Below are 26,580 nucleotides of genomic sequence, written 5' to 3' on the forward strand. Positions count from 1 at the left end.
GCCAATAGACAATCGCCCAAGCTTCTTGGTTTATGTTTTTCCTTCAGAAGCTCCACATAATCACCTTCGGAAGAACACTTCAGTAGACCAAGAAATGAGTTCACATCTTGATAGTTAAAAAATCACTTATTAGATTTAAAAAGATTTACGGATGAGTATTAGATGATACACAGCGAACAGTAAGCATACGCCTCATTCTGCACTTGGGAGCCTAATGACTTTTTTAGCCAATATATGCAGCTATGCGTGTCAGGAACAACTTTACACATTCAGTTACATCCGCGTGAGCATCCGTGCTGCTGGTATCGTGCTCTCAGCCATTTATGCAGGGCCAAAAGTTGCATTACAAAAAAATTAGACATTGAAGACAGTGTCATGGGTTGAATCGAGATGCTAACATGCATGTACATGTGGTTACAATTCCTATAGGATTTTAAAAAGATCAGATTACCTATAGGATTTAACAGAAGATCAAATTACCTAATCAGGTCCAGGCGTATTCTTGATGATGCAGAGTGCGGGATGGCCACCGACGCGTACACCTACGCCCGGATGCTCCATGCTGCGGCCGCACAGCCGGGATGCCGCATCGCCGTCCACGGAGGGGTGGGCTATGCACGCCCTCAGAGCCGGGCTCGACGATGCGCAACCCACTCGCCCCTGGGTTCCTCGCTGGCGTGGACTGCCGCTCTGCCCGGTTCGATGCCCAGCTCGGCCTCGTCGAGCTCCTCGTTCATGTGCTGCACGCCCGACTTTGTCCTGGCAGTTGGTGGGGAACAAACTCCAACAAGATATCCTGTGTGTCTTCCTCACGGACAGTCCCAAGGTACCTCTCCTCAAAGCACAGAAAATAGATCAAGCAACTACAGGAGCTAAATAGATCAAACCAGCAGTCCTAATGAGCGTATATTGCTTTCAACACAACCAACAGTCCTAATGGGCGTATAAGGGAAGGGAGTACTATTGAAAAGAACCTCAAGATCTATTTGGTCAAGCAAAGCTTGAAATTACCGCAAGTTGTAATCGCCAAAAGCCATGCATTCACTTTAGCTTCTTGTATTGTAAGTATGGATTGCAATCTAAGAGTACCAGTTTAATCGGCTAAAATATACTGTAACTCAGATCTCTCGTCGCATCTAGAGTTTTACTCGAGCAAAAATAAAATGAAGATGAAACTGAGCCAAACACATACACAGTGTCTAACTCCAACCATGGATTGTTTGAACAAGTTACTCGCTCAGGAGATAAACGTCACCCATAATCCCCACGAAAAAAATTATATGAGACCAGGTCTCACGGTTAGCAGGTGAGACCCGCCCTGATGAATGACACGTGTCATTCACAAATCAAAAAGTATCTAATCTCTTCCCGTCCTGATTTCAAGTAGGAGTAGGGTAGATGCTTTGTGATTTGTGAATGTCACGTGTCATCCATCAGAATGGGTCTCGCGTGAGACACGGTCTCATAGAATTCTTTTCCTCTAATCCCCATGTCTACAGGGAGATAGAAACATACAGGACAACCAAATTTACACACATTTATTTGATTTGAAAAGCACTAAGAAGGATTTGCAGACGAACCAACACGGAAATAAGATGGCCACTTCCCTTACCTTGGATCCAGACGGCGGCACTGTCGACCTGAGGGACAACGGCCGCGGTGGCAGACTCGAGGCGACAGGCGGCGGCTTCGACCCGAGGCCGGCTGCGTCGGTGGGAGGTGGGGCAGCGCGACGGGGAGAGTGGAGAGGGCTCGCTGGAAGATAGCAGCGGGGGTGGGTGGGTCGCGGCCTCGAGAGGGCAGGGTTTGGGCAGGAGAACGCTACTGGAAGAAAAAACGGTGGCCAGCTTGCGATTTGGGTGGCAATTCGATCCACATAATCAGGGTGTTGCGGCACGTAGCGGAGGAAGGTTTGGCAGACGTCTGTCCGGGCAGAACATTTAATCCGGACCCTTAGATTAGATCGCAGACCATAAAAAAAATCTGAACTGTTCAATCTCATTAGGCGGAGAAGATCATGCGGTGCTGGTTAATCCGTGTACAGTAAGTTTGGGTGGCTGTAGAAAAGAAAATGTTTGCTTTTCTAATAATAGTGTAAGTGTAGACGTAGATATAGATAGATGTAGATGTAGATGTAGATTTTCTTCTTCTGTCTGTGTGGGGTAGGCATTTTGTCGAGCACCTTGTGTGCCACCAACTCTTTACATATATACTCGGGAACGGTCGGCTTCTTGCTGCTTACCAGCACAGACCACGGTGCGGATTCTTGGTTCGTCCCCTGCTGCTCCTGCTAGCCCTCACCAGGGCATGTCCATGCACCAACTTGCAGACGCGGTTCCACGATGACGACCATCGCCTCTGGTACTACGCCTTGCACCCAATCACGTCTGTGTGAGCCAACATTGCTGAGGCTCTGCAAGCCTGCATCCCGTGCGCTTGCCTACGCCACTCCACTCTCTCTTATCTCTTCTTCCTCTACTGACTGGTGCCGCACACACAAATACAAGCTCACGCTCCATGAAAATTGTGTTTGCGCTGAACCTGCTCCCTCACTTTTCTCCATTTACCCTCTGTGTATCCACCGAGCATAGTGGTACTACCGCGGCATGCCGTCCTCGCCCATATTATCACCTTTAAAATCCACCATGGACATCATCCACGGTACAACTCTGCACGCTCCTATAAACGGTCCATCCGAGCATCTCTTCTCTCACCACCCTCCTTGTAAACATCCCAATCGAGCCTGAGCGAGCCATCTCTCCTTTCCAAACTGATGTCCTGCAAGTGCACATAGCTTGTAGCATAATCTACGATAAGTAAGTGTCCAACCCACGTGGAACAAATTGTATGACACTACTAACCTCACAAAAAGTTTTCACCAAGTAGTTAGGGACGTGCCCAAACAAGAGTTTGGAAATAGTTTACTTTTATCGGGTGCTAGGGGAAATAAATAAAGAGGGGTTTTATCTAACTACGAATGAAAAGGTAAAAACTGAAATAAAAAGGGACTAAATGAAATGAGGTGGTGCTTGAGTAGTAAAGGCATTCTCAGGGATGGTTCAGAGTCAATCAACACTACTAGTACGGTCTGCATAACATATGCACACATATAGTTCTAGGTCTGCATCTCTAATCCACTTTGTAGGATCAAAGAGTATCGACTAGATGATGGGAGGTGAATAGGAGATTTAATTTTTCTTCTGAAAAGCAAACCTCTTGGCACAACACAGCTGAATAAAATGAACAGGGGCAATTCCACTTGAAGATGAACGATAGATATAATTGACTTAGATGAAAAACTAATATAAGCTACTGCGAGATAGTCTCATCAGAATTAAAGCTAGAAGAACAACTAAGTAACAGTAGATGAAAACATGCGACACATAGAGACATGTCATCTTAAGATGAGCAGGTTTCTTTCCTTTTCACATCAAGGTGAGCAGAGCACTCCCATCCCATCCTATCCAAGTTCAGCAAGACAGTACATAGCTCTGTCTGTAGCAAGTTGACCAACACGGCAATCAGGTTTCTCGTGCACAATACTATCATTCCTGAGATGCAGCAGTAAGAGGTGATTTTGGGTACGTAGAAGCAATGTACATAGAAGCCCCCAAATCCATTTTACTTTTTTACACACATGGTGCACACACACTGAGACCCACACGAACATGAATGAGCAGCAGGGAAGCACACTGGCAATGAAGCCCCCTGAATTTTTATCATTTGTATGATAAGGTTTTTCACTGATAGTGAGCAGTGTAGAAATGCATGCTCTAGCCAATGCAACCAAAAAACTGATCTGATGGAAGAGACTGTGCAGCACATTATACGTCAACACTCCCCTTCACGTGTGGCTCCCTCAGGCCTAAACGTGGACTGAAAGTGGGCTGCAATTTAATTGCGTCATCCGGTTCTTGAACTCAAGACCTCTTGGCTCCGATACCAGCAAGAGAGCGAAAAAACCAGGAGCAAGGGCTCGGGAAAAAGACTCTCTAGGGCAGCCGGTCAACACGACCGGCGGACGAACCCTAGGTCGGTGGCGGTCATGGAGGCCGACCGCCCTGGGGGCAGCGCGCGGGTGTGGAAGCCGCGGAGGCTAGGGTTTAGAACCCGAAAACTGATACCATGTAGAAGTGCATGCTCTAGCCAATGCAACCAAAAAACCGATCTGAAGAAAGAGACTATGCAACACATTATACGTCAACAAGCAGTAGTACACGTTCAGAACACACGTTGGTGATGCGGAAATCTACTTTGTTCTGCCCCCATTTAGAGCTGAAAAACAGAGTTCCAGTTCGGTGTAACTAGCTAGTAAGCAAAGGTGCATCAGTAAAAACATGTAGCTATCTCGCAGAGTTGCACTTCATTGGGGCCTTGGTACCTGGCATGAATGAACGTTCTGCAGTGTTGTAGGCACACCCATTAATTGTTGGAGTCGTCGGGTCAGTGAATAGCAATCCTTGGTGCATTCTGTCTTCCTTTGGGTGCCCTGAACTGTTCAGCAGCATCTACACCTTCTCCATTGCAGTCATACCTGCAAAATTCGGCCAGCCATTTAGCGGCATCTAAACCTTCTCCCTATACATAATGTCCCTCTACTCAGAGTAGAGGGGAATCCATAATCTCCTTCTTCCCTTTGCAGTGCCAGTGTTCAGTAAACAAAGTAATCATAGAACTCAGAATAAAGACAGAACAAAGTAGTGCTTGATAAATGGAGGGTTTCTAGATTTCATAAGCTGCATTACCTATAGCTGTTGTGCAAAAACAATAACCAGCAGTTTTTACTAGACAGGCGTGAGAAAATTAGTGTTTGGGTTGAACGCTGTCAGTATGTATCTATTTAATATAGGCGATTAGAAAGCTTGAGCACTGAAAAGTGATATGGCTCAAAAATGAAAAATAAGTAATGTTCACATTAAATGGTTTTGAGGTGTTCTTGGTACAAATGATAACCGGCACTAGTCCTACTGTCAGGGCAATAATATATGAGGTTATTGATCCTACAATACTTCAAGATGATAGCATTAATGCACCCGAATCAAGCATGTCACATGGGAAAAAGAAAAGAACAGGCGGTTGGTGACAATGAGAAGACAACAGGAAGTGCCACCATGTCAGATACCTGGCTGCTTGGTTACATCTTCAAGCGTACAGAAGGTTTCAAAGTTGAATTCTACCACATGAAGTTATGTTCACAAAGCTACAACTGGATAAAGAACACTAACTTACCAACAGCTTTATCATCTATTTAAGTTGTCTGGAGCTACCTAGATAGGCGTGGGAAATTAGTGACCTATGAACTTAGCTTGGGCCCGTAATTAAATAATTATATTCCATTTAAACACTTAAGCAGCTGGCCTTCATTTTACGTGGTGGTCAATCCATGAACGTACACCTACTCCACATGATATTAAATATTACTAATACCATCACATAATCAATGAGATCATCATTACTAAACGTATGGTTCACTCTAACCAAAAGTTGCCATCGGATAAAATATATAAAATAAAATAATAACAAAGAAAAAGTAAGACAACCTTATTTTTTGGGTTCGCCTCTACACGTTGTTGGTTGGGCCACATAAACAAGAGTAAGTTGCACTAGCTCCTTGCTAGCTGCAACTATGACACTCAAATTGCTATTAGTTTTAAGCCAACACCTGGCATGTTCGGTTACAGCAACTCTAGTTGATTTTGCATATCTTCCTCCCTTTATAATAATTGTCAATATGGAGGCTAGAGGGACAAAACATATATCAACAGAATCATCGTAAGCTCATTTGTCTCCATAATTTTTGGGGGACGCTCCACCAAAAGATGGGGTCTAGACTCCGTATTTGAAGAATGTGGGGGGCTATTTTGTAGAACGCCCAATCCAATCAATGCGTGGGAGTGTAGTTTTAGCCACATCTTTCTCCAATATTCTCTTCAGTTTCTCCCCAGTTCTACAAGGTTTTTGTTGTGTTCGTGTTCTCCCTAGTTTATGGTATAACCCCCCCCCCCCCCACACACACACACACACCATTTCCCACTGGTAAGAAGGTACCACATTAATGGCGTGTCGCTCACAGACCCACCATTTCCATCTCATCCTTCCCATTTCCCGACATGCACCGCCTTCTGCGCGTGCTAAAAATGCCCATTAGTGACACAGGTAGGGGCACACCACCCAATCCCTAGCCACCTCTCACCAGATCCGGTTCCACTACCCCTTTCCGTCAGTCGCATCCCTTGTTCGTCCCTTTCCTGCAATATTGTTGCGTTACAATGCCTCGTACTAGTTTAACCTCCTAGTAGGGGGAGAACAAGCCCCCGCAGGTGGCGCAGGGCGACGGGGCATCCTCACCATTATTCTTTGCGGCTCTCTCTGTCTGCGATGAGGATGCCCGCTGCGGCAATGATATCTAGCGTTGCCGGCTCTGGACTCTACCCTTGACGCAACATACGAGCAACAATAGCTAGAGCTTGCGACGCGCAGGTCCATTGATGACACCACATTTCAGGAAGGAGCGCCAGTGCCACTTGGCCACAGATGAGCCTTTGGACTCCAACAACAAGCTCAGAGTCGACTTCGACAACGACAATGGCTCTGAGTAGATGTTCGTGATCCCAAAGTCCGCCGCAAATACCAATGTCGATTAGTGATGTCATTCCCCTACAAACTAGTAGTTTGTAGTTTAGTTTATGAAAATGGCATATTACCCATTTGCAACTTTGTTGTCAGTGTTATTCAACTTTAACTGGATGTTTAGATGCCTCTAATTAGAATTAGAAATACCTAGTGTGTGCAAAGAAATGAAGGAAAATTGAGAAAAAGATATGGAGGCAGCGTTTTGGTGAATCGCCTCCACGGTCACTAAAAAAAATCCTGATTCGTTGATTATCACCTAGATGAGAATTAACAAATTATCATCTATAACTCCAATGCAAATATGATTTTACGCAAACGTTTATGCCAAAAAGATTTTTCTCTTTTTATGTTGACTTACATTTTATATTTTATATTATGAATTTCATTTACGCTTCTTTTTCATGTTGCACCTCCATGCAACTAACCCTATATATAAGCTCACCAGGTCACGGCAACTGTAGTTGCATGCCGTGTACACTTTCAGTTGCATGCGTGCCGTATCTGTGTCCAACTACAAGTCCATTGGGTGCACATAACTGCAGTTGCACGCCCATCAGTGTTCGCATTTATATTATTTTAGCTTCATTTTTTTGTCATTTCCACGCCGCACTCAACTACACTTTCATGCATGGTCATGCATTTGGGCGCAACAACTACAGTCGCACATCCGCGTACAGGCACGCAAATTTAGTTACACCTCTGTGTACGGGCGCACAAGTATAGTCTCACCACCATCAGCTATGTACAACTGCATATCCACTCGTCGCACACAATTGCATGTCACCGAAAACGCACAATTGCTTGTCCGTCGATCCTACACAACTGCAGGTGCACGCCCACAAGTGTGATGCGTCAGTGGCTGGAGTGATTGGACCTTTTTTATAGCTGGTAGAAGGGTTGAAGGTCTTTAGAGGATTGAGGTGGCGAGCCATGTAGGAAGCCTCAGCGAGCGCATGAGAACGGAGGCGCCCACCCTTAATCTCCGCGTCTGTTGTGGTCAGGCAAGCATGGCAATACACTTGCAGGAACATGTCGAAAGAGCACGGGAGAAGACGAGGGGTGACGCGTGTGCACATGTTTATGCTTATACACCCATGTGTGATACAACTTACATTACACATGACCATTTCTTAGTAATCGTGCGAACTAAGTCGCTGACGATTCACACAGACAAATATGCATTGGACCTAGTCATTGCACACTTTGGCTATCTATGAAAAGTGTGCAAATCATGGCACACAATTTCTGCAGACAAGCTGTTTGTGATGTGAAACCTCACTGCTAACGATTGAACTATGTGAATCATGTGTACGAGACATGTCGGTTTTAACAAGGTATGAATGATGTGTTCTCTATCTCACATCATTGATCTGCACGCACATGTTTGTTTCCTCTAACTATATCACACACACTAGGACGGGGGGAAACAAAATATTAAATTGGATGTACTCATCACATCAATTTGTGATCGACGTCAGAAGGCTATAAGTTTGTGAGTACATAATTAATACTCCCTCCATTTCATAATGTAGTGCATATAAATTTTCTGGAAAATCAAACTTTACAAACTTTGACCAAGTTTATAGAGAAAACTATTTATATCTACAATACCAAATATATACAATATGGAAGTATGTCTTGTAATGTATCTAAGGATATGTATTTGGTATTCTAGATGTATCTGTTCTTCTCTACAAACTTGGTCAAATTATATAAAGTTTGACTTCTCAAAAACTGTATACGCACTACATTGTGGAACAGAGAGAGTATAAGAAATACCGCCACACACTGTACGAAATGCAGAAACAAAATACTAAACTGAATGTAATCATCACTGTAATTTCTGATCAACTTCACAAAGTTTGTGAGTATATACAATAAGAAACACTGTTCATGGTCGCCGGGATGGAAAACAGAGAGCAGCAAATCAATACAAAAAAATGATGGCAATGGTGCATGCGAGAGCAGCCGTACTCCTGCTGTTCAAATATATAGGACCTGATACATTTTTTGAGGTTACCTTTGACCACTGGTTAGAGCAAAAAAATGAAATGCATGTTACACAAAGCATACTGTCAAATTCATGTGAAAGTAGGTTCTAATGATATAAATTTTATATCATACATCTCATATTTGCCACTATATATTTGGATGGAGGGAGAATGTGTTCTTTCTTTTTTTTAACACGGGAATATGTATTCTGCTGGGTGACAGCTGTACGACTCAATAACAGCCCAGAGTCCAAGTAAATAAGAAACAACTTGTTATTATTGGGAAAATATCACATGATACCACCATTCAAGTGATACCATGATACCAGTTTAAAAAAAAATCCAATTTTAGATGTGTCAAAAAAATTCGATTTTTTTGTGAATATTCATCGCATATATGTCTAACTCCCATAAAAAAATTCAGATCAAATTGTGAATATTCATCGCATTTTGATCTGAATTTTTTAGGGGAGGTAGACATATATGTGATGAACATTCATAATTTTTTCGAATTTTTTTGACACATCTAAATTGGATATTTGAAACTGGTATTATGGTATCACTTGAACGGTGGTATCATGTGATATTCTCCCTGTTATTATTGTGCCGTTTGTGACTCATAATTTTAATAATTGATTTTCCTTTCCACACGGCGAACTAAAGCACACGCTCTTCGGCATGCCGTGGTGAGGTGAGTGAGCACTTGCACGCGTTGTTGTATGGTGTTATATGTTCCAAGGAGGTGGTAGAGAGAACCCCTTATATCGTGGTACCAAGTCTGAATTCCCTTCCGATCTTCTTGTGGGACTAGATTTTACAGATGAAATGCCACCGTAAATAGGCCGTTGAAAATGTCCAGTAATTTATTTGTCTATGTATGTTCTTTTTTCTTGCGGTCTATATATTCTACGTCTCTCCAAGCAGAAAGAAGCCAACAGATTGGTTATCTTATCACTGCACTTCCAAGCTGCTGGCCATGGAGATGGAGCGCTGCTTAAGCTTGTATTTCATAGGCATATCCACGGTGCTAGCCCTCTGGTTTCTCATATTCTTTGGCAGCAAGAGAAACCCCAAGAAGAAGCAAGTGCCTCCCGGGCCGTGGACTCTCCCGATCATCGGAAGCCTCCACCACCTCGTTGGTGACCTCCCACACCGCAGGATGATGAAGATGTCTCGCCAGTATGGGCCGCTGATGCATCTCAGGCTAGGTGAGGTCCCAACAGTAATCGTCTCAAGCGCTGAGGCAGCGGCACTGGTTATGAAGACCAACGACCTCGACTTCGCAAGCCGGCCCCGCAGTCCGTTGCAGGATATCATGGGCTGTGGCGGTATGGGCATCATCTTCGGCCCCTACGGTGATCGGTGGCGCCAGATGCGCAAGATCTGCATCGTGGAGCTCCTCAGTTCCAAGCAGGTGAGGCGTATGGAGGGCATCAAGGCCAACGAGGTAGGTAACCTCCTCCATTCCATCGACGCCGCCGGTGCTACTGTAAATGTGAGCGCGAAGATGGCAACACTCAGCAGCGATGTCGTGACGCTGGCAGTTTTCGGCGGCAAGTTCACACGGCAGGATGAGTACCTCCACGAGCTAAGCAAGGTGAACGAGCTTATGGGCAGCTTCTGCCTCGTGGACCTTTTCCCGTCATCACGGCTGGTGCGGTTGCTCAGCAATGGTGAGCGCCTTATGAGGAGGAGCTATGGCCGTATCCAGCACATCATCACTGAGATCATCGAGGGGCGCAAGGCTGCGCGAGCTGCCGGTGGCCATGCCCGCAGCACCAATGATGAGGACCTACTGGACGTACTACTCAGGCTGCAGGAAGATGACTCGTTGACCTTCCCTCTAACTTCAGAGATTATCGGAGTCGTCATTTTTGTGAGTACTTTTTCCTCAAGAATCTACAATAATTTTATTGGTTGAGGATTTCGTTGAAAATTTTGATGTTGACTTCAATCATTTTTCAACACATGGGCTCAACTAATATAACGACATAAAAGATATAGAGTAGATGGACCATGTCATGCCATGAAGCAATTTACAATTTTATATACTATATTTGTCATATGCATCATCAGATTCTTGGCACGCAGAGTCAAAATAAATCCCGAATAGATTGGTACTACTGGTACTTCTGTAGGTGAAACGATTTATGTTTGCATTTACACATACACAGTGGTTCATCCCATAGGACATATTTTGTTTCAACTTAATATTTTTCTCTTTACAATATAAATCGTAAATACCCATCGTTGTTTACAGGACATATTTGGAGCTGCTACTGAGACCACCGGAACTGCAGTGGAGTGGGCTATGTCAGAGCTATTGAACAACCCTGAAGCAATGGCTAAAGCACAACAAGAAGTCCGAGAAGTGCTAGGCCAAGGTCGACATGTCATCAAAAGTACCAACCTCAACGAGCTCCGATACATGCAGATGGTCATCAAGGAGGTGTTAAGGTTGCATCCTCCGGCTCCGTTGCTCGTCCCCAGAGAGACGAGAGAGGACTGTGAAATCATGGGCTATAACATGCCTAAAGGCACTAATATATTTGTTAATGTCTTTGCAATTTCCCGGGATCCCAAATATTGGGACAACCCCAAAGAGTTCAAGCCGGAGAGGTTTGAGAACAGCAATGTCGAATATTATGGGACGCATTTTGAATTCACTCCTTTCGGGGCTGGGCGAAGGCAATGCCCTGGGATATTGTTTGCCATGTCGACCGTGGAGGTTGTCTTGGCAAACCTACTCTACCACTTTGACTGGGTGCTTCCTGGAGGGGCAAGTGCAGAGTCAGTGGATATGTCTGAGAAATTTGGGGTCAGTGTAAGGAGAAAATTGGACCTGCAGCTGATAGCCATTCCATATAAACGTTCCAAGGCTATTTCGATATAGACATGGTAATGCATATGCATATAACAACACCTTTACTGAACCAGGATGCCTGTGTTGCCCTGTATCTCTATACATTACTGTAATAAGAATAGGGCTCTCATTGGAAAAGTTGCACTATCAAAATATTTTCAACATTTATTCGACATTAGCTATGTAAAGAATTATCTCTGTATAAATATTTACAAGTACCTCTATGAAAAAAGGTCTGAGCAAGTTTGTCACTATATAGCAGACCACATACTTTTCTTGCTCACCATGATTCTTGCATTACCAGCTCCACTCCATGAGCAACGGCGCAACACGTGGAGTAGGGGTGAGGCTGTGGGTGGGTCTCTCTACAGCATATCTACGATGGTACGCTCGTGCCTCTGCGAGTGGGCCAGTCTGCCTCTCCGCCTACATGAAATGTGTCGCGTGGGTCCTCAGTGTACTACAAGTGGGTCTCTTTAGTGCCACTAATGGCAATGACGCTGATCTTCTCTTGGAGATTTTCTTCTGTTACCTGTGTTTTTTGTTGGGGATTTTATTGGTAGTTTTTGGTGTAGTTTTTTCAGGTGAGGGGGTGCATGTCTTTTCCTTTTGCTTAGTGCCCCTGCCATGTAGCCTTGAGAGCGAGAGATCACAACGTTCTTTTTTTCTATCTTGTAATATATAAAGAAGGGCGCACAAAATACGTGTTCTCTAATATTGTCGGGGAAATATACCATCTAGAGACAGAGACGTAGTTTTGAAGTTACTGCATACTGCACATGGTTCAAACTTATTCCACACCTCTAGTAAAAAGTGTAACAAAAATTAGTAAACTTTGATCTACACTTTCTTTCAGCTGGGCGGCCTGGCCGAGTAACATATTGGCTAGCAGTTAGCTAGCTTATCCGCTATTTTAAACCAAGCTGTAAACTAGCTTTAAGTTTGTAAGTACATGCATAATTAATAATTAGTCAAAGAGTATTTCGCAACACAAACATGACCACACCCATCTAGTACCCATCAGAAGCTCGTTTTCTATTCTCAACCATAAAGTAGACCAAGGAAAATTTCGAATACATTCCAATCGATGACGCATTGCCGTGTGAGTTAGTAGAAAATCGTATGTTTTCTCCTTGTCCGAGCTAATTAGCCATCACTATATTATATGTTATAAGGCTGCTGCTAATAGCCGCCCCTACGTCATATAATATAAAACATTTGTTCCGAGGATTACCAACAAAAGTCACTATGTTATATGTTCTAAGGCGGCTAATAGCCGCCGCTATGTTATATATTAACAGGGAGCCATTATGTTATATGTTATAAGACGTCTAGTAGCCACCCCGATGTTATATTTTATAATGGTCAATTTGCACCTGTTGATCATTTCTTGTTTGACTGTTGTTGAGAGAAATTTTACACTAGAACTTCTCCCTGGGCTTGTTGGGGGAGATTTTAGATGGCTAGGCTATAGGGGTGATCAGAAAAATTGGTAGACTCTTTGAAATATCAGGATTAAGTTGACATTTCACAAGTGTTACATCGCCCCAAAGATGTTGTTTCTATGAAACAACAATGGATTGTATTATGGGATCATAGTACTCAACAACTCTTTGAAGCTTTCGTGAGGCAATGTAAGCATGTGTTGAGGCATTTGAAGTACCGACCACTATAGAAAAAAAATCAATTTTTTGCGTAGTGTACAGCTATTTGCCAATTGTTTTCCAGGGGTCCCCAGCAAAGTTACTGAGTAGCATATAAAAACACACGGCAAATAACAAAGACATGGTATAGCTCTATCTTTGTTGAGAGCCAACAAAAATAACTCGAGAAACGCACCACACTCGGCAACATTGGAATAAGGCACTCATCAATCACAAGGTGCTTGTCAAACAGGTAGCCACTTGTCCAACCTCGATACACTTGACAGAGCCGTTATGGTGGGGCCTGTTTGCCGAGTTCCCTGGGTTAGGTATGATATTCTCTTGGAGATGTTCTTTGGTTATCTGGTTTTTTTCTTGGATATGATATTGTGTGAGATATGATTTTGGGGTGTTTCTAGTTTTGGGGTGTTTCTGGTAAGAATGATAACCCGCAGTATTCTTGCTCTCAGGGTAATAATATATGAGGTTATTGATCCTACAATACTTCAGCATGACAACAATACAACCGACGGACTAATTAAGGCATAGCCTAGTGGTAAAAAGGGCCTGATGCATTCCCACTCTCTCATATGGGCATCCCTTACAGTCTTTCTGTAAAAAAAGAGACTGCAATGCAACCGAATCAAGCATGTCATAGGGGTAAAAGAAAAGACCCGGTGGTTGCTGACAATGCGAAGATAACAGGAAGTGCCACGATGGAGGCATGGTGATACTGAGATAGCTTGCTACTTGGTTACACCTTCAAGCGAACACAGGGTTTTAAAGTGGAAATGTACTGCATGAAGTTATTTGCACAAAAATACAACTGGATAAAGAACACCAACTTTCCAGCGGCTTTATCATCATCTATTTATTCCGAGGGAACTAATTTAACTTGTCTGGACCTACCTAGCTAGGCGGGGGAATGAGTTACCTAATGATCTTAGCTTGGCCTTGTAATTAGCTAATTGTATCCCATATTAAATGCTTAAGCAGCCAGCCTTCATTTGACTTGGTGGTCAATCCATGTACGTACACCTACTCCACGTGATATAATACCATCACGTAATCAATGGCATCATCACTATCTAACATATGGTTTCACTCTCACCAAAAGGTGGCATCATATATAAAATAGTACTCATTCTGTCGCAAAATAAGTGGCTCAACTTTGTATTAACTTTAGGGGTACATATAATATAAATAAAATAACAAAGATAAATTAAGACAACCCTATCTGTTGTGTTCACCCCTACACATTGGTTGGTCCATATAGATTTCTAGCCAACTGCAGCATGGCCTCCAGCGATCTTTGAGAGAGTGTGGTCTGCAGCAATCTTCGAAAGAGAATATGGCGAGCGAAGAATTAATATTGTAGTATATGATTAGCTATTGACGAAATAGCGATGAGATAGATTTAGCAGAACCATAATCTAAAGAGGCATGCACAGAATAAATTTAAGCATCATGATTTGAACTCTAGCGTGTCAAGTCATGCACCCACAATTTCGCCATTGCACCCAGAGCAATCTTCTTCAGCCATAGTATGTCACCATCCATGACTAGTCTTCCATTGTCCTTTTTTCTCCAGGAGTAGAAAAAAATTGTGGGCATTGTAATCTGGTCTCTGGGCAAGGTGGTTTTGCAAAGTCGTACTTGTGCATGTTTACTAGCCGAGCATTAAAAAAAACAATTCATGTTGTTTGAATATATTTGTGCTGCTCTCAGCCCTGCACTGATCCCTTCACGTGCTTTCACTATATAAAGCATGGGATCAGTACATTCATAGCCATAGACCCAGTGACAAATCCTAGCCGTGCAAATGGCAACCAAAAACTCTATACCTCCTCTGGTACAGGACGACGTGCACAAGCCCCGGCCTTACCCGGCAAGCCAATGGGGCGATTTCTTCCTCGACTACAAGCCATGTACCCCACAACAGGTAAGAGTTCCATACCACATGTATTTCCTAAAGACAGTCCGCAACAAGCTATGTCCTTTTCATCTCAGCAATCAGCAATGTGTCTCTGCAGTATCGGTCTATGGAGGGCACGGCTGAAGCTAAAAAGGAAGAGGTGAGGCAAATCATAATAGACACTGCCAAATGCTCTGACCTACCTCAGAAGCTGGAGCTTGTCGACACGTTGCAGCGTATTGGGGTTGACTATCACTATGGAAAAGAGATTAATGAACTTTTGTCTGATATACATGATGAAAATATTGAACTTTTGGACCTCCGTACAGCTTCCCTGCAGTTTTACTTGCTCAGGAAACATGGTTACTGTGTATCTTCTGGTACGTACGTACACTTCTACGGGTAAATGTTGTGGTACAAAAAAAAATTATATTTGCAGATATGAGTTACGGTATTACGAATTGAACTCGTGCAATGGTAAATATATTGTTTGCAAAAATCTATTATTTATTTACTTACCTGAATATCTGGATGTAAATATATATGCAGATGTGTTTTCCAAGTTTATAGACGACGATGGAAATATTGGAAGCACTGATGCTACATCTTTGTTGGGCCTCTACAATGCTGCATATCTCAGAACCCATGGAGAAAAGATACTTGACGTTGCCATGAGTTCCACAAAGAAGACCCTAAAATCTATTCTTAACAATTTGGACCTGACCATTGCAGACGAAATTAGACACAGCCTGGAAACTCCACTTTTCAGGGGGACTAACAGAGTTGAAACAAAGCGCTACATCTCGGCCTACGAAAAAAATTCTACAAGAAATGAGACCATACTTGAGTTTGCAAAGCTGGACTACAACCTCGTGCAAGGTCTGTACTGCGACGAGCTGAAAGATCTTACCATGTAAGGATCTCCAGTACTTTTAACACCTTTAGATATTATGAATTAACTATTATTAGTTGGAGACATATTCACATGTTCTTTTACAGATGGTGGAACGGATTTGACATCCAGACTCATCTAACTTGGGCGCGCAATCGAATGGTTGAGATTCACTTTTGGATGATGGGAGTTCTCTTTGAGCCTCATTATTCATACCCAAGAATCGTGCTAACAAAGCTGTTTACGCTTGTCTCAGTTTTTGACGACTTCTACGACAATTATAGCACCACAGAAGAAAGCAACATGTTCACTGCAGCAATAAACAGGTTGACTTTTGCCACGACACTTTCCATTCTATTTTCATTAGATCACTTGTAACTAATTTTAAGCACACCATATGTAAGCATATATGTACTGTAATTGGCTTCAAAACAACAGGTGGGACGAGCATGCAGTTGAGCAAGCCCCAGCATACATGAGGCCTTTCTACAAGGGTACAGTTGCTTCTATAAATCAGATTGAAGAGGATCTGAAGCTTCAGAAAAACAAACATGCTGAATTGGTGAAAAAACTGGTAATTACATATCATATCTCTAGTATACTTGACTAAAATTTTATGTGAGACAAAATTAGTAAATATCTTCCACAATTAAAATCTAGCCATCAATAAAAAAAATTCTCATCTCAAGAATACTATGTTTCAAGCAAGTACAAACTGTTAGTCATGTTGGTCATTATTGATGGGGAAATAATATTGATGAGGCGATGAATTGCACATGCTAGATCTTCACCTCCACTTAGGATGCATACCTTATGCACTACTCAACTCAAGCCACTTCCCAAAAGAAAAGAAAAAAGCAATCCCTTTCCTCCTCATTCCCACATTCTCTTCCTAAACTGTACTACACCCATATTCAGCAACGAAATGCAGGCCCCACAAACCCACTGGCCAGCTGTTGTCTGGTTCCTAACCTCTCACCACTTTCACTTTCCATAGTCCCAACAAGTCGCCCAACCAGTGGTGCTTGGGGCCAACCAGATTCGAACAACTATGGAGGTTGGGCCGGATGTCGCTGAGCTCTTGGACCGCTTGGGCCTGTTGTCTGTAGCAACGCGTAGGAGGAGCTGGCCTTGTCAGAGAAGTTGCTAACCAGCATGGATCGATGTCTCTTTTGGAGTCGGATAGAGGGATTAATGTGTCAATGGCAACTTTTGAATGTTGCAGTCGTCCGTTTTCTTTTTGTTGTGATCAGATGTGGATGATTCTCATGAGATTATTTTGCTGCCTTTTGGTTGGATGCCATAAATGATTTTGGTTCTTACAAGTACAGAATGAAATTATGTCAGATCATAAGTCATGCATATACCCATAAGTTACACATTTTTGCATTAATCTATCCATGCAAACCATGTCACCTCATGATGTCATGCACATTAGTCAAATAGTTACATTTTTTCATTAAGTTTTTTGTGGTCATGATCGGTATATGTGTTGGACGCTTGCAAAAAATATATGTAGGTCATGTTTCAATTTTTTGTTCAAAGATTGTTCACATTAAGTTCAATTTATGATTCAACATAAGAAAAAAAATGTTAGAGTTGTGGTATCGACTGGCGTGGGAAAGACCATAAAAGGATATTAAAGATAACTGAAATACATACTGAGATTAGAATTTTCTGTGGATTTTTGTAGTTTATTGATGCAGCAAACTGCTACCACGTGGAGGTGAAATGGCGGGATGAGAAGTATGTTCCAGCGAACCTCGAAGAGCACCTAAAAATCTCTGCGCCAAGCACTATATGTATGCAAATATCAAACATTGCGTTCCTATTAATGGGAGACATCACGTCAAGTGAGACTATACAATGGGCTTGGGCATACCCAACAATCATCAGAGCCGTCTGCATCATCGCCCGTGTGATGAATGACATTGTGTCCCACGAGGTAAATAATTTCTCTAGCAAACGTGATAGCAGTTTTGCACTATAAATATAATATTTGACCTTACAAAAAATTATTTTCTATCATTAAAGCGGGAACAAACTTCGCAGCATATGGTATCCACCGTGCAGACTTGCATGAATGAAAACGGGTGCACGGTAGAGGAGGCAAATGAAAAGCTTAATGAAGTAGTGGAGCAAGCTTGGATGGACATATGTGAGAGCTGCATCCAGCCGATGGTTTATCCATTGGCATTCTTGTCAAGAGTGGCCAATCTCGCACGGGTGACGGATTTCCTATACAAGCACGATGACGGATACACCCTCGGCTATTCAGTCAAAGGGACATTGGATTCAGTATATGTGCACCCAATGGATGCTTGATTAATTCAAACATATATGGTAGCAGATTATCGTGGCCTTTAAATCTTTATATATAAACAATACATGATACTCTATATATTACCATATGTAGTGTTTGTATCATAGCAATAATGCATTGTTTGATGATTGTGTGTAATGCCTGTAAGCACTAAGCTATTTCTATGGTGTTTTCAAATAAATGTTATGTTGTGACTTAAGATTTGTGGGAATGGGCATTACTATACTATAATAAGTGCAAGGAATAAACGGTGAAGAGTGAAACAAGGATAAATTTGGAATGGATGTGTGGGCTTTGGGAGAGCCCTTTTATATACACCTCCATCCCTAGCCGCCGCCATCATCCTCATATCCAACCATTCACAATCCATCCCTCCGTATCCAGCCACGGTCCATATCAAGATGCACTTGGGGGTTGTACCAAGCCCCACCTCTATCGTTCCAACCTTGAAGAAAGGCCGGGAAGGAAGCCACCAGGGGAGCAACCCTCGCCTGGGGATGTCCATGGGCCACCGCCTCTACTGCCGCACCATCACCAACATCGCCGCCATCACCACCACTGTCGATGAGGTCCTATGTCACATCTTCGATAAGAAGATTCAGGGTGATCCATTCGATATGATTTATATGAAGTTGCAACCTGTTCATACTTGAACAAGATCGGATTGTATTCACGTTGGGAGAAGTAAAAAAATTGCCGGACTCACAGGGTGAACGAATGAATGGACGACAAGAAGAGTAAACAACCACATTGATGCATGGCTGCAGAAACCGGTAAAAGACCATGAATTAAATATTTGTCAAACTAACTTGCAGCAAATAATGGGGAGCACAAAGAACAACTTATCACGGATGAACAAGTGTGCCTAGAAGAAGGAAGCCTAAGAGAAGAATAAGTGGAGGAATACCCGCCTCCCACTCCCAATAGTAATCTTTTGCACACAATTAGTAAGTAGAAGATCATATAGTTATGGCACATCAAGATGAGATGTGGGTTCGCATTTGTAACGACACTGCAAATAAAGTTTGCAGAATACTTACAAATTTCGTGTGGAAGATCACATAGTTATACATTTCTCTTAATGCAACGAAGAAATCCAAGAAAATAGCACCACCTTTGGCAGATGTAGAAGATGACATAGTTACATGCTTATCTGGATGCAAAGAAATAAAGAAATCTCCAGCCAACCTTTGCATCATGGAAACGAATTAAGCTCTGTTCCTGAAATAGAAATTAAGCTCTGTTTTCCGGTGGAGTAACAACACTCGGGAAAACAAATAGTTTAAAGAACAGTCGGGGAGACCTTGGGCGGATGTTCAACTGATATGACTGAAAAGCAGAAGCATCTGTGAAACAGCAAGTGGCTTCCCACATGCCCTCAATGATCTTCTCATCACCTCTTACGAATCATCCAGGATTATGATGACTCTGTGGTGAAGGAAGAATGAGTAAGTGAACAAAATTTATGTCCTGCCAGTCTATATCTTGGGCACAGCGGACACGGGGCCTCACAAAGCACCAGTAAACGAAATGTAATCCATCTCAGGGTCAGAATACTATGCAATAGACTAATATTGAATGGAACAAAATACTAACCATCTGCCTAACTAGAAGCAGGATACACTTTTGCTAGCCTTAGGATGGATCCAGCAACCATATCGCATATGTATCTGCATAACCATTACCCAGTGAACTTGTTGCAAGGCAATTCGTCGCCCGCACTTACCACCTCAATTATGAAACATTTTCAAGTCAGTTAACCTAAATTCTGAAACGTTTTCAAGCAAGCAAGCTACTGTAGCTCCGGCAGTTCAACGGGGCCTACTCACCTCAAGTGAAATGAACCTTGTGCCCTGTTTTAGGCACACCAATTGCTGGAGTCATGGAGTAAGTGTATGACAGTCCCTGCGTGTTGTTCTTGGCGGCAACCATGAGTAACATGTTCCTTTCGGTACCCTCAGTTGATCAGCATCATCTAAACCTTCTCCAATCACTCACATATGCAAAATTCGACCACGTATTCCAATTATACATGATGTATCTCTACTCAGGCAGACGAGCATAGTCCCCTTACCCTGCTTGCTTGTCATCATGACCTACACGGAGTAGTTGCTTATTAGTCAATGCAAAAAGGCATCATCTCTCCATCTAGTTAAAATTAACCAGATCTGAATATTTAGACCGAGAGTGGTTTTTCTACACCCCAGTTCGGTGCCTTCAAGGAGATTCATCTACAAAATGGAGCAACATCATAGTTGAAATTGGCTACCAAGCATGTCTGCCTGAAATAGGTAAAATCCAATCAAAGCGAGACGTACTTACAGTTGCATCACTAGTTAGGCAACTTTCGCATCTAAACAGTTGGGGACACCAAGAACAAAGTAGTGCTTGATAAATGGAGGCTTTCGGAATATCTTAAGATGCATTGCGTATGGTTGGTGACCAAAAACACAATCCGACAGTGTTTACTAGACCAACGAGAGCAAACAAACAGAATCAGACAGTATGTGTCTATTTAAAGAAGGAGATCAAAAAGATTGAGCACTGAAAACTGTTGCAGCTCAAAAGCATGTCTTTTCTCACTTTATTACTTTTATTCAATAAGGAAACAAACTGTTTAAGCGACGATACAACATGACTAACTAACTCATGCATGCAATACAACAACGTAAACATGATCGACTTGGCCGCATGCAATGTGGACTCAGCACGCTTCTGGACGTACGTACAAATAATGAAATACTCCCTCCGTTCCTAAATATAAGTCTTTTTAGAGATTCCACTATGGACTACATATAAAGCAAAATGAGTGAATCTACACTCTAAAATATGTCTATATACATCCGTATGTAGTTTGTAGTGGAATCTCTAAAAAGAGGAAGTACAGATCATGCCACCCAGCCGGCCGGTGGTAGAAGCTATGAAAACAGGAGTGAAAGAAACACGCATGACATATTGGCATGATATGGAGAGGAATTCAAAGCGAAAAAACAAAACACCAATGGTCTTGGCCTCACTCCTCTAGTCCTGCTCCTGCAGAAGGAGAAGCAGTAGGACGAGGTGTTCCTGTCAGCAGGAAGGCCTTGTACGTCACCTTGCGGGCAAGCTCCGGCCCTCCCCATTCTTCCTCCAGCTCCTTGATCACGCTTTCGTCCAGCAGGTCCATGCTATCCTGCTGCCTGGCTCTCGCCACCGCCCCGGTGGACCTAAGCATGCCGATGAGCCCCGCGAATGACTTCTCCTGCTCCATGTCGAAGCCGGCCGGCTGGCCCTATCTCCCGAGGCCGATGTGCGCGAATGGGAACGGCAGGTTCCGGTACCCTTCGATGGGGTACCATGATCTGGGATCCCGGTAAGGCAGGGTGCTACGGAAGAAGCGCGACAGCATGTCCTCCACGGGGATCACGTGGTAGTTATAGCCCCACACTGCGATCACCCCTCCGGGCTTCCGCAGCACCCGGTTGTTAGGTAATCTTGTCCTAGTCATAGTATTGGTTGAGTCTGTAGTAGGAGTTTATTCTAGATTTAGACTAATGATGATCAAGGTAGCGGGTGATTAGGCTAGGTGTATAAGTTCACGTTAGAGAGTCTTGGCTGTGTCCATATTAGTTTGGATAGGATTAGTTGTACGTGTCCATGTTGAGTCCGGCCAGGAGTTTGCTTTGCTGTTCAGGCGTGTTGGGTCCGTGTAGTATTAGGACAACTAGTGCGTCTAGGATTGTTTAGGTCGGTCAGGCCTGCGCATATTTATATGCAGCACGTCGTGAGGTTTGTAACACCGTGGTATTGAGAAAAAGAGAAAAAGAAATAAAGAAAAGAAGGGGCACGACACGTGCCCTTGGCCAAAGTTTTTGCGCGTGTGTGTTCATCGTGATTTGATATGATTGATTCTGTGGGCGAATTCCAACACCGGTTAGCCACGGTGTAAAACCCCGGGAGGTCGAACCAGTGCACCGCTTGCGCCAGCGTGATGAGGTCGACGCTGTCGTCGCCCCCGAGGGCGGCCACGAGCTCCTCCTGTGGCGTTGTGTCGGCAGTGTGGAGGTACCGGACATTGGGATGCGGGACGGCGTGCCGCAGCTGGTCCGCGCTCGCGTCTGTCGCTAGAACCTTGTCGTAGTGCTCTGCAACCTGCGAGACATGCACGCATGCATCGCCGTAATCTGTCACCCTAGGCTAGACATGCATCAACATGATAGCTAGTGGCGTCTACCAAATGGCGATAATAGCACACAGAGAATTAGCTTACACCGATGGCGGCCTGGCCATTGGCAGTGCCAACATCCCAGGCGAAGCGGTGACCATCGGTGAGAGTCGCGAGCTTGGCAAAGGGACGCAGATTTTTTGAGCATATGCACTCAGGCCCATCTATCTTAGCTCTTCAATATTGCTTTGATATCTGTGCTATACAACTAACATTTTACATGTAAATTTCTCTTTTTTGTTTCTCTCATATAGAACATGTCTTGAATCTCAAATTTTGCAGCACAATAAAGCTTCCTAACTAGAACGTGAGATAAAACTTTCATATTTTTTGGTCTGACATAAATTCTAAAAATAAGATTTTTTAACCAAAAAAATAATCTTATTTCGTATATTTATATTGGATGAAAAAATCTGAAAGTTTTATCACAGATTCTAGATAGAAAGCTTTGCCGTGCTGTGGACGTTTGAAGTTCAAAACATGTTCTATGTGGGAGAAACAAAAAAAAGAAATGTGCTTGCACGAATCGTGATGCGAAAAATGAATGGCTAGGATAGATGGGTCTGGGTGCTGGTGCTCTAAAATATATTTTCCCTTGGCAAACAGATCCTTAGGGTAGACCGGCTGGGCCGCAGCGTAGACGGCAGCCTGCTCGCTGAACAACTCAGCCATCAGATCTCCACCAACCGACTTGTTCTAGCTGATCTGCGAGATCTAATAAGGATACATAGGTGGATATATAGGAGCAATAATTAGTTTGGTGATAATTAAGCAGGAAGGCCAAGGCTAACTGACCGGATCCCATGGGGAACTTTGCACCACAGGAAAATCAGTGTTTATCGACTGCGAGTACCGTTTCACGGGCTCACGACACACCATCCCTTTGCCGAGAACTGAACTCGCAATAGCGCGCATTCGGTAGAAACTTCCTTTCGCCGAGAGCTGTAAAAACAGTAGTCGGTAAAAAGTAAAACACTCGGGTAATACATTGTTTGCCGATCGAGAGCCCGTCCCATGGATGCGCTTCAGAAAGATACATCAACAGCTAGGGAGGGAAGAAACGCATTGGATACTCTGGTCTCGAGTAGTAGTTGACTCATTGCTAGTACTCTCATCGAGCTGGGCTAGAGCATTACACGGCCGGGCCGGGGCGCAGGGAAGATGCTGCATACTGACTGGGATGTTCAATATAGTCGTTGACAGCGTGAGCCAGGGAGGATGATGATGCCAGTGGCCACTACCCACTAGAACCCCAAACAAAGCTCGTGCGTGGTTGCTCACCATAGCACAACGTAGTACACAACTACTGGAGCAACCACGTAGTTGAAAGCACATGCACGGCGCTAGGTCCGTCCCAGTGGAAGAGAACGTCACGGGCATAAGCACAAGCACTTGGCGCGCAGGCAGGTGGATGAAAGCTGACCTGACCTGGTGGCACTGCGCTCTCTTTCGGTTCCAGCCCAGCAGGCGGAGGAGTGGGCGGGCTGGCGACCACGCCAGCCGGCCGGGGAGACAGAGCAGCCGGCGGGAGACGACGCTTCCTCGTCGCCCTCCATTCGTCTCATCGCCATCGCCGCCGCCGCCGGGCTCGTCGGAGCAGAGCAGAGGAGGAACGAATGGGGTGGGTTGCAGGGTTGGGCGATGGTGGACTCATGGGCCTCACCGGCTGGCCCCATTCTTTTTTCTTCTGTGAATTGATGTGCGTGTACCTTATACTCTTTAGACACTTATTTTGGCACAGAGGGGGTATTACTCAAGTAGTGTCCAAACAAAAATGCTAGACGTAGCCTTTAAAACTTTGTATTACTCAATCACGTAGTCCTTACAATCATCATGAGCTAGAACCATAGAAATAGAAACATCAAGGTCGGACATTAACAATGTCATAGTTCCGCCCTCAACTCCAGCGAATTTAGCCAAGATATCGCTAACTTTATTTTGAGTTACTCCCTCCGTTCCGAATTACTTGTCTTACATTTGTCTAGATACGGATATATCTAGCACTAAAATGAGTCTAGATACATTCGTATCTAGACAAATCCAAGACAAGTAATTTAGAACGGAGGGAGTAGATTAATATGAGTAATACAAGTTTTCATGTAAACCCATGAGGTGCCTAATTTCCTCCTGATAGAAGCATAGATTGGTCTATCTTCTTCCCGAGCTTGCATCAACTTAACAGCAACTATAGTGTCCATTCCCATCGTGATTGGGAACTCACTTCTTTGAATGGCAAAAGAGGGCACCTCCACGCAACCACATAACTCGGCTTCAATAGCATCACGACAAGAAAAGAGAGCCATGCAGGATGGAAGATGACACTGCCTTTGTCATCCCTAAGGACCATACCTCACAAGCATCCCATCATCAGCAAAAGCTCCATCCGAATTGCGCTTTAGCCAGCCACTCGTAGGTGGGATCCACTTGTGCTGCGCCTTCTCTATTATTATTATCATATGTGAGACTTTCATTGTTTTTTCATAAGTGATGATAGCCTTGGCTTTTCTAGGATCCAAAGATAGCTCGGTTTTAAGGCCAATCAAGGAATCAAGATAACTAATAAGAAAGTTCTGGAGGGTTTTGGCAAAATGGCATCCCTCATTTATTAGTAGCAGAGCTAGGCGGGAAATAACATTCAGGGCAAGAGAATAGCACACATCTGCAACATGCAAACACGTCGCATAATGACTACCCACATTACAAAGTTAAGTTTGGTAGTCCCTAATCACATAGATTCAAATCCTGAGAACAAACATACACCCACCTTGATAATGCTCCAAAACTTCTAGCAGAAGGTGACCAAAAAAGCTATCCAGGACGGGGGTCGAATTAGCCTTTAACTCCATTGTCACCCGACCAACCCCCATTATGCGAGAAAGGGAGCGTGAGGTCCACATACTCAACGACCGAGATTATAGCATTTACATGTCAGCGATCCAAGCCGGGCACAACCTCAAAGGAGGGTTGTGCCATGAAGAGATCCTTCTAGAAGTAAGCATAAATATTAGTCACAACGCTTCAATACATTGTGGTGCCCATCGGCAGATTTGAGCTAATCTTCCTCCACTTTTGATGTTGGTCCATTAGAAATTGCATCTCGTTGCAATATGTCATGCAACACTTGTCCAATCACTTGACCCCATAAGCTAAATTGACATAGGGAAATTTCTCTGGACCTTTGGTTCTTTTCAGCACCTAAGTAATAGCTGACTAATCCCAGATTGCTCATGCTAAACTTCTTCTTCATGTGCAGCTTGAAACCTTCAATTTCTTATGTGCTATCTCCGGTGATAATCAGATCGTCGAGATAAACTCCAACTAGCAGGTTTGAACCCGACCGAGACCAAACTTTGGTCTAACCTTGAGTTCCAAACTTTTGGCGCTTTCTTCAGACTGTAAAGTGCCTTTTTGAGCTTTTAAACTTTCCTTCTTTGCCTTGCTTCTTGTAGCCGACGGTCTTTTTCATCTACACTTCTTCTATGAGATCACTGTTGAGGAAAGACGATTTAGCATCCATATTATAAACCTTCCAATCCTCTTGTGCTGCCAAAGCTAGGAGCAGCCTCAATGTCTCGAGTCGAGCAACTGGTGCAAACACATCCTCATAGGCAACTCATTGGCATTGTACATAGCCCTTCGCGACGAGACTTACCTTATACTTCACAAAAGCACCCTTTGAGTCATTCTTTACCTTGTAAACCTACTTTAAGCCTATGGCATTTTGGTTCAGAGCTCGGGTTACCAAAGTCCACGTGCCATTGCTCTTAACTGCCTTCATCTCCTCATCAATGGCATGCTTCCAGCTAGGACTTCTTCTCGCCTCTACAAAGTCCCCCAACTCCTCAACTCCGAGCAAACATAGTCTAGAGTACTCGAGCTTAACTGGCTTCGCGTACTTGTAGACTTTCTTGAGGGTCTTGAAATGACGAGGCCCAGAGGAGTCAGTTGTGGCTTGCAAAGGAGGCGACACAAATTGTGTTGGCATCGATGAACTTGAGGAAGACGACAGCGTCCCGGGCATGGTAGATGTTGGGTCGTCAGCATCTGTGTCATTGTCATAGTCATCATGACCATGACCATCATCTTGATTGTCATTATCATTATGCACCTCGTTGT

The 26,580-nt window shown here is 43.7% G+C and overlaps 3 protein-coding genes across 3 annotated transcripts; 2 read left to right on the forward strand and 1 right to left on the reverse strand.

The window, feature by feature from the left end:
• The first annotated feature begins 9,527 nt into the window (after positions 1–9,527).
• On the forward strand, positions 9,528–11,652 carry LOC147982708 (desmethyl-deoxy-podophyllotoxin synthase-like). The gene is made up of 2 exons (XM_087542652.1): positions 9,528–10,500; positions 10,885–11,652. The coding sequence occupies exons 1-2, from the start codon at positions 9,601–9,603 to the stop codon at positions 11,515–11,517; spliced, it is 1,533 nt and encodes a 510-aa protein (XP_087398778.1). The 5' UTR covers positions 9,528–9,600; the 3' UTR covers positions 11,518–11,652.
• A 3,291-nt stretch (positions 11,653–14,943) lies between these two features.
• Positions 14,944–18,288, forward strand: LOC125534520 ((E)-beta-caryophyllene synthase-like). Its single transcript, XM_087539320.1, has 7 exons — positions 14,944–15,072; positions 15,164–15,425; positions 15,595–15,958; positions 16,045–16,263; positions 16,376–16,511; positions 17,631–17,882; positions 17,972–18,288. Exons 1-7 carry the CDS (start codon positions 14,953–14,955, stop codon positions 18,260–18,262), a joined length of 1,644 nt encoding a protein of 547 aa, XP_087395446.1. The 5' UTR covers positions 14,944–14,952; the 3' UTR covers positions 18,263–18,288.
• A 2,985-nt stretch (positions 18,289–21,273) lies between these two features.
• On the reverse strand, positions 21,274–23,136 carry LOC125534538 (uncharacterized). The gene is made up of 4 exons (XM_087540536.1): positions 23,069–23,136; positions 22,510–22,639; positions 22,182–22,391; positions 21,274–21,531 (listed from the first exon to the last, which is right to left on the reverse strand). Exons 1-4 carry the CDS (start codon positions 23,134–23,136, stop codon positions 21,274–21,276), a joined length of 666 nt encoding a protein of 221 aa, XP_087396662.1.
• Between the last annotated feature and the right edge of the window lie 3,444 nt (positions 23,137–26,580).

Source organism: Triticum urartu, chromosome 2A (assembly GCF_056163025.1).
Source record: "Triticum urartu cultivar PI428250 chromosome 2A, HENAU_Tu73, whole genome shotgun sequence".
Lineage (NCBI taxonomy): Eukaryota > Viridiplantae > Streptophyta > Magnoliopsida > Poales > Poaceae > Triticum > Triticum urartu.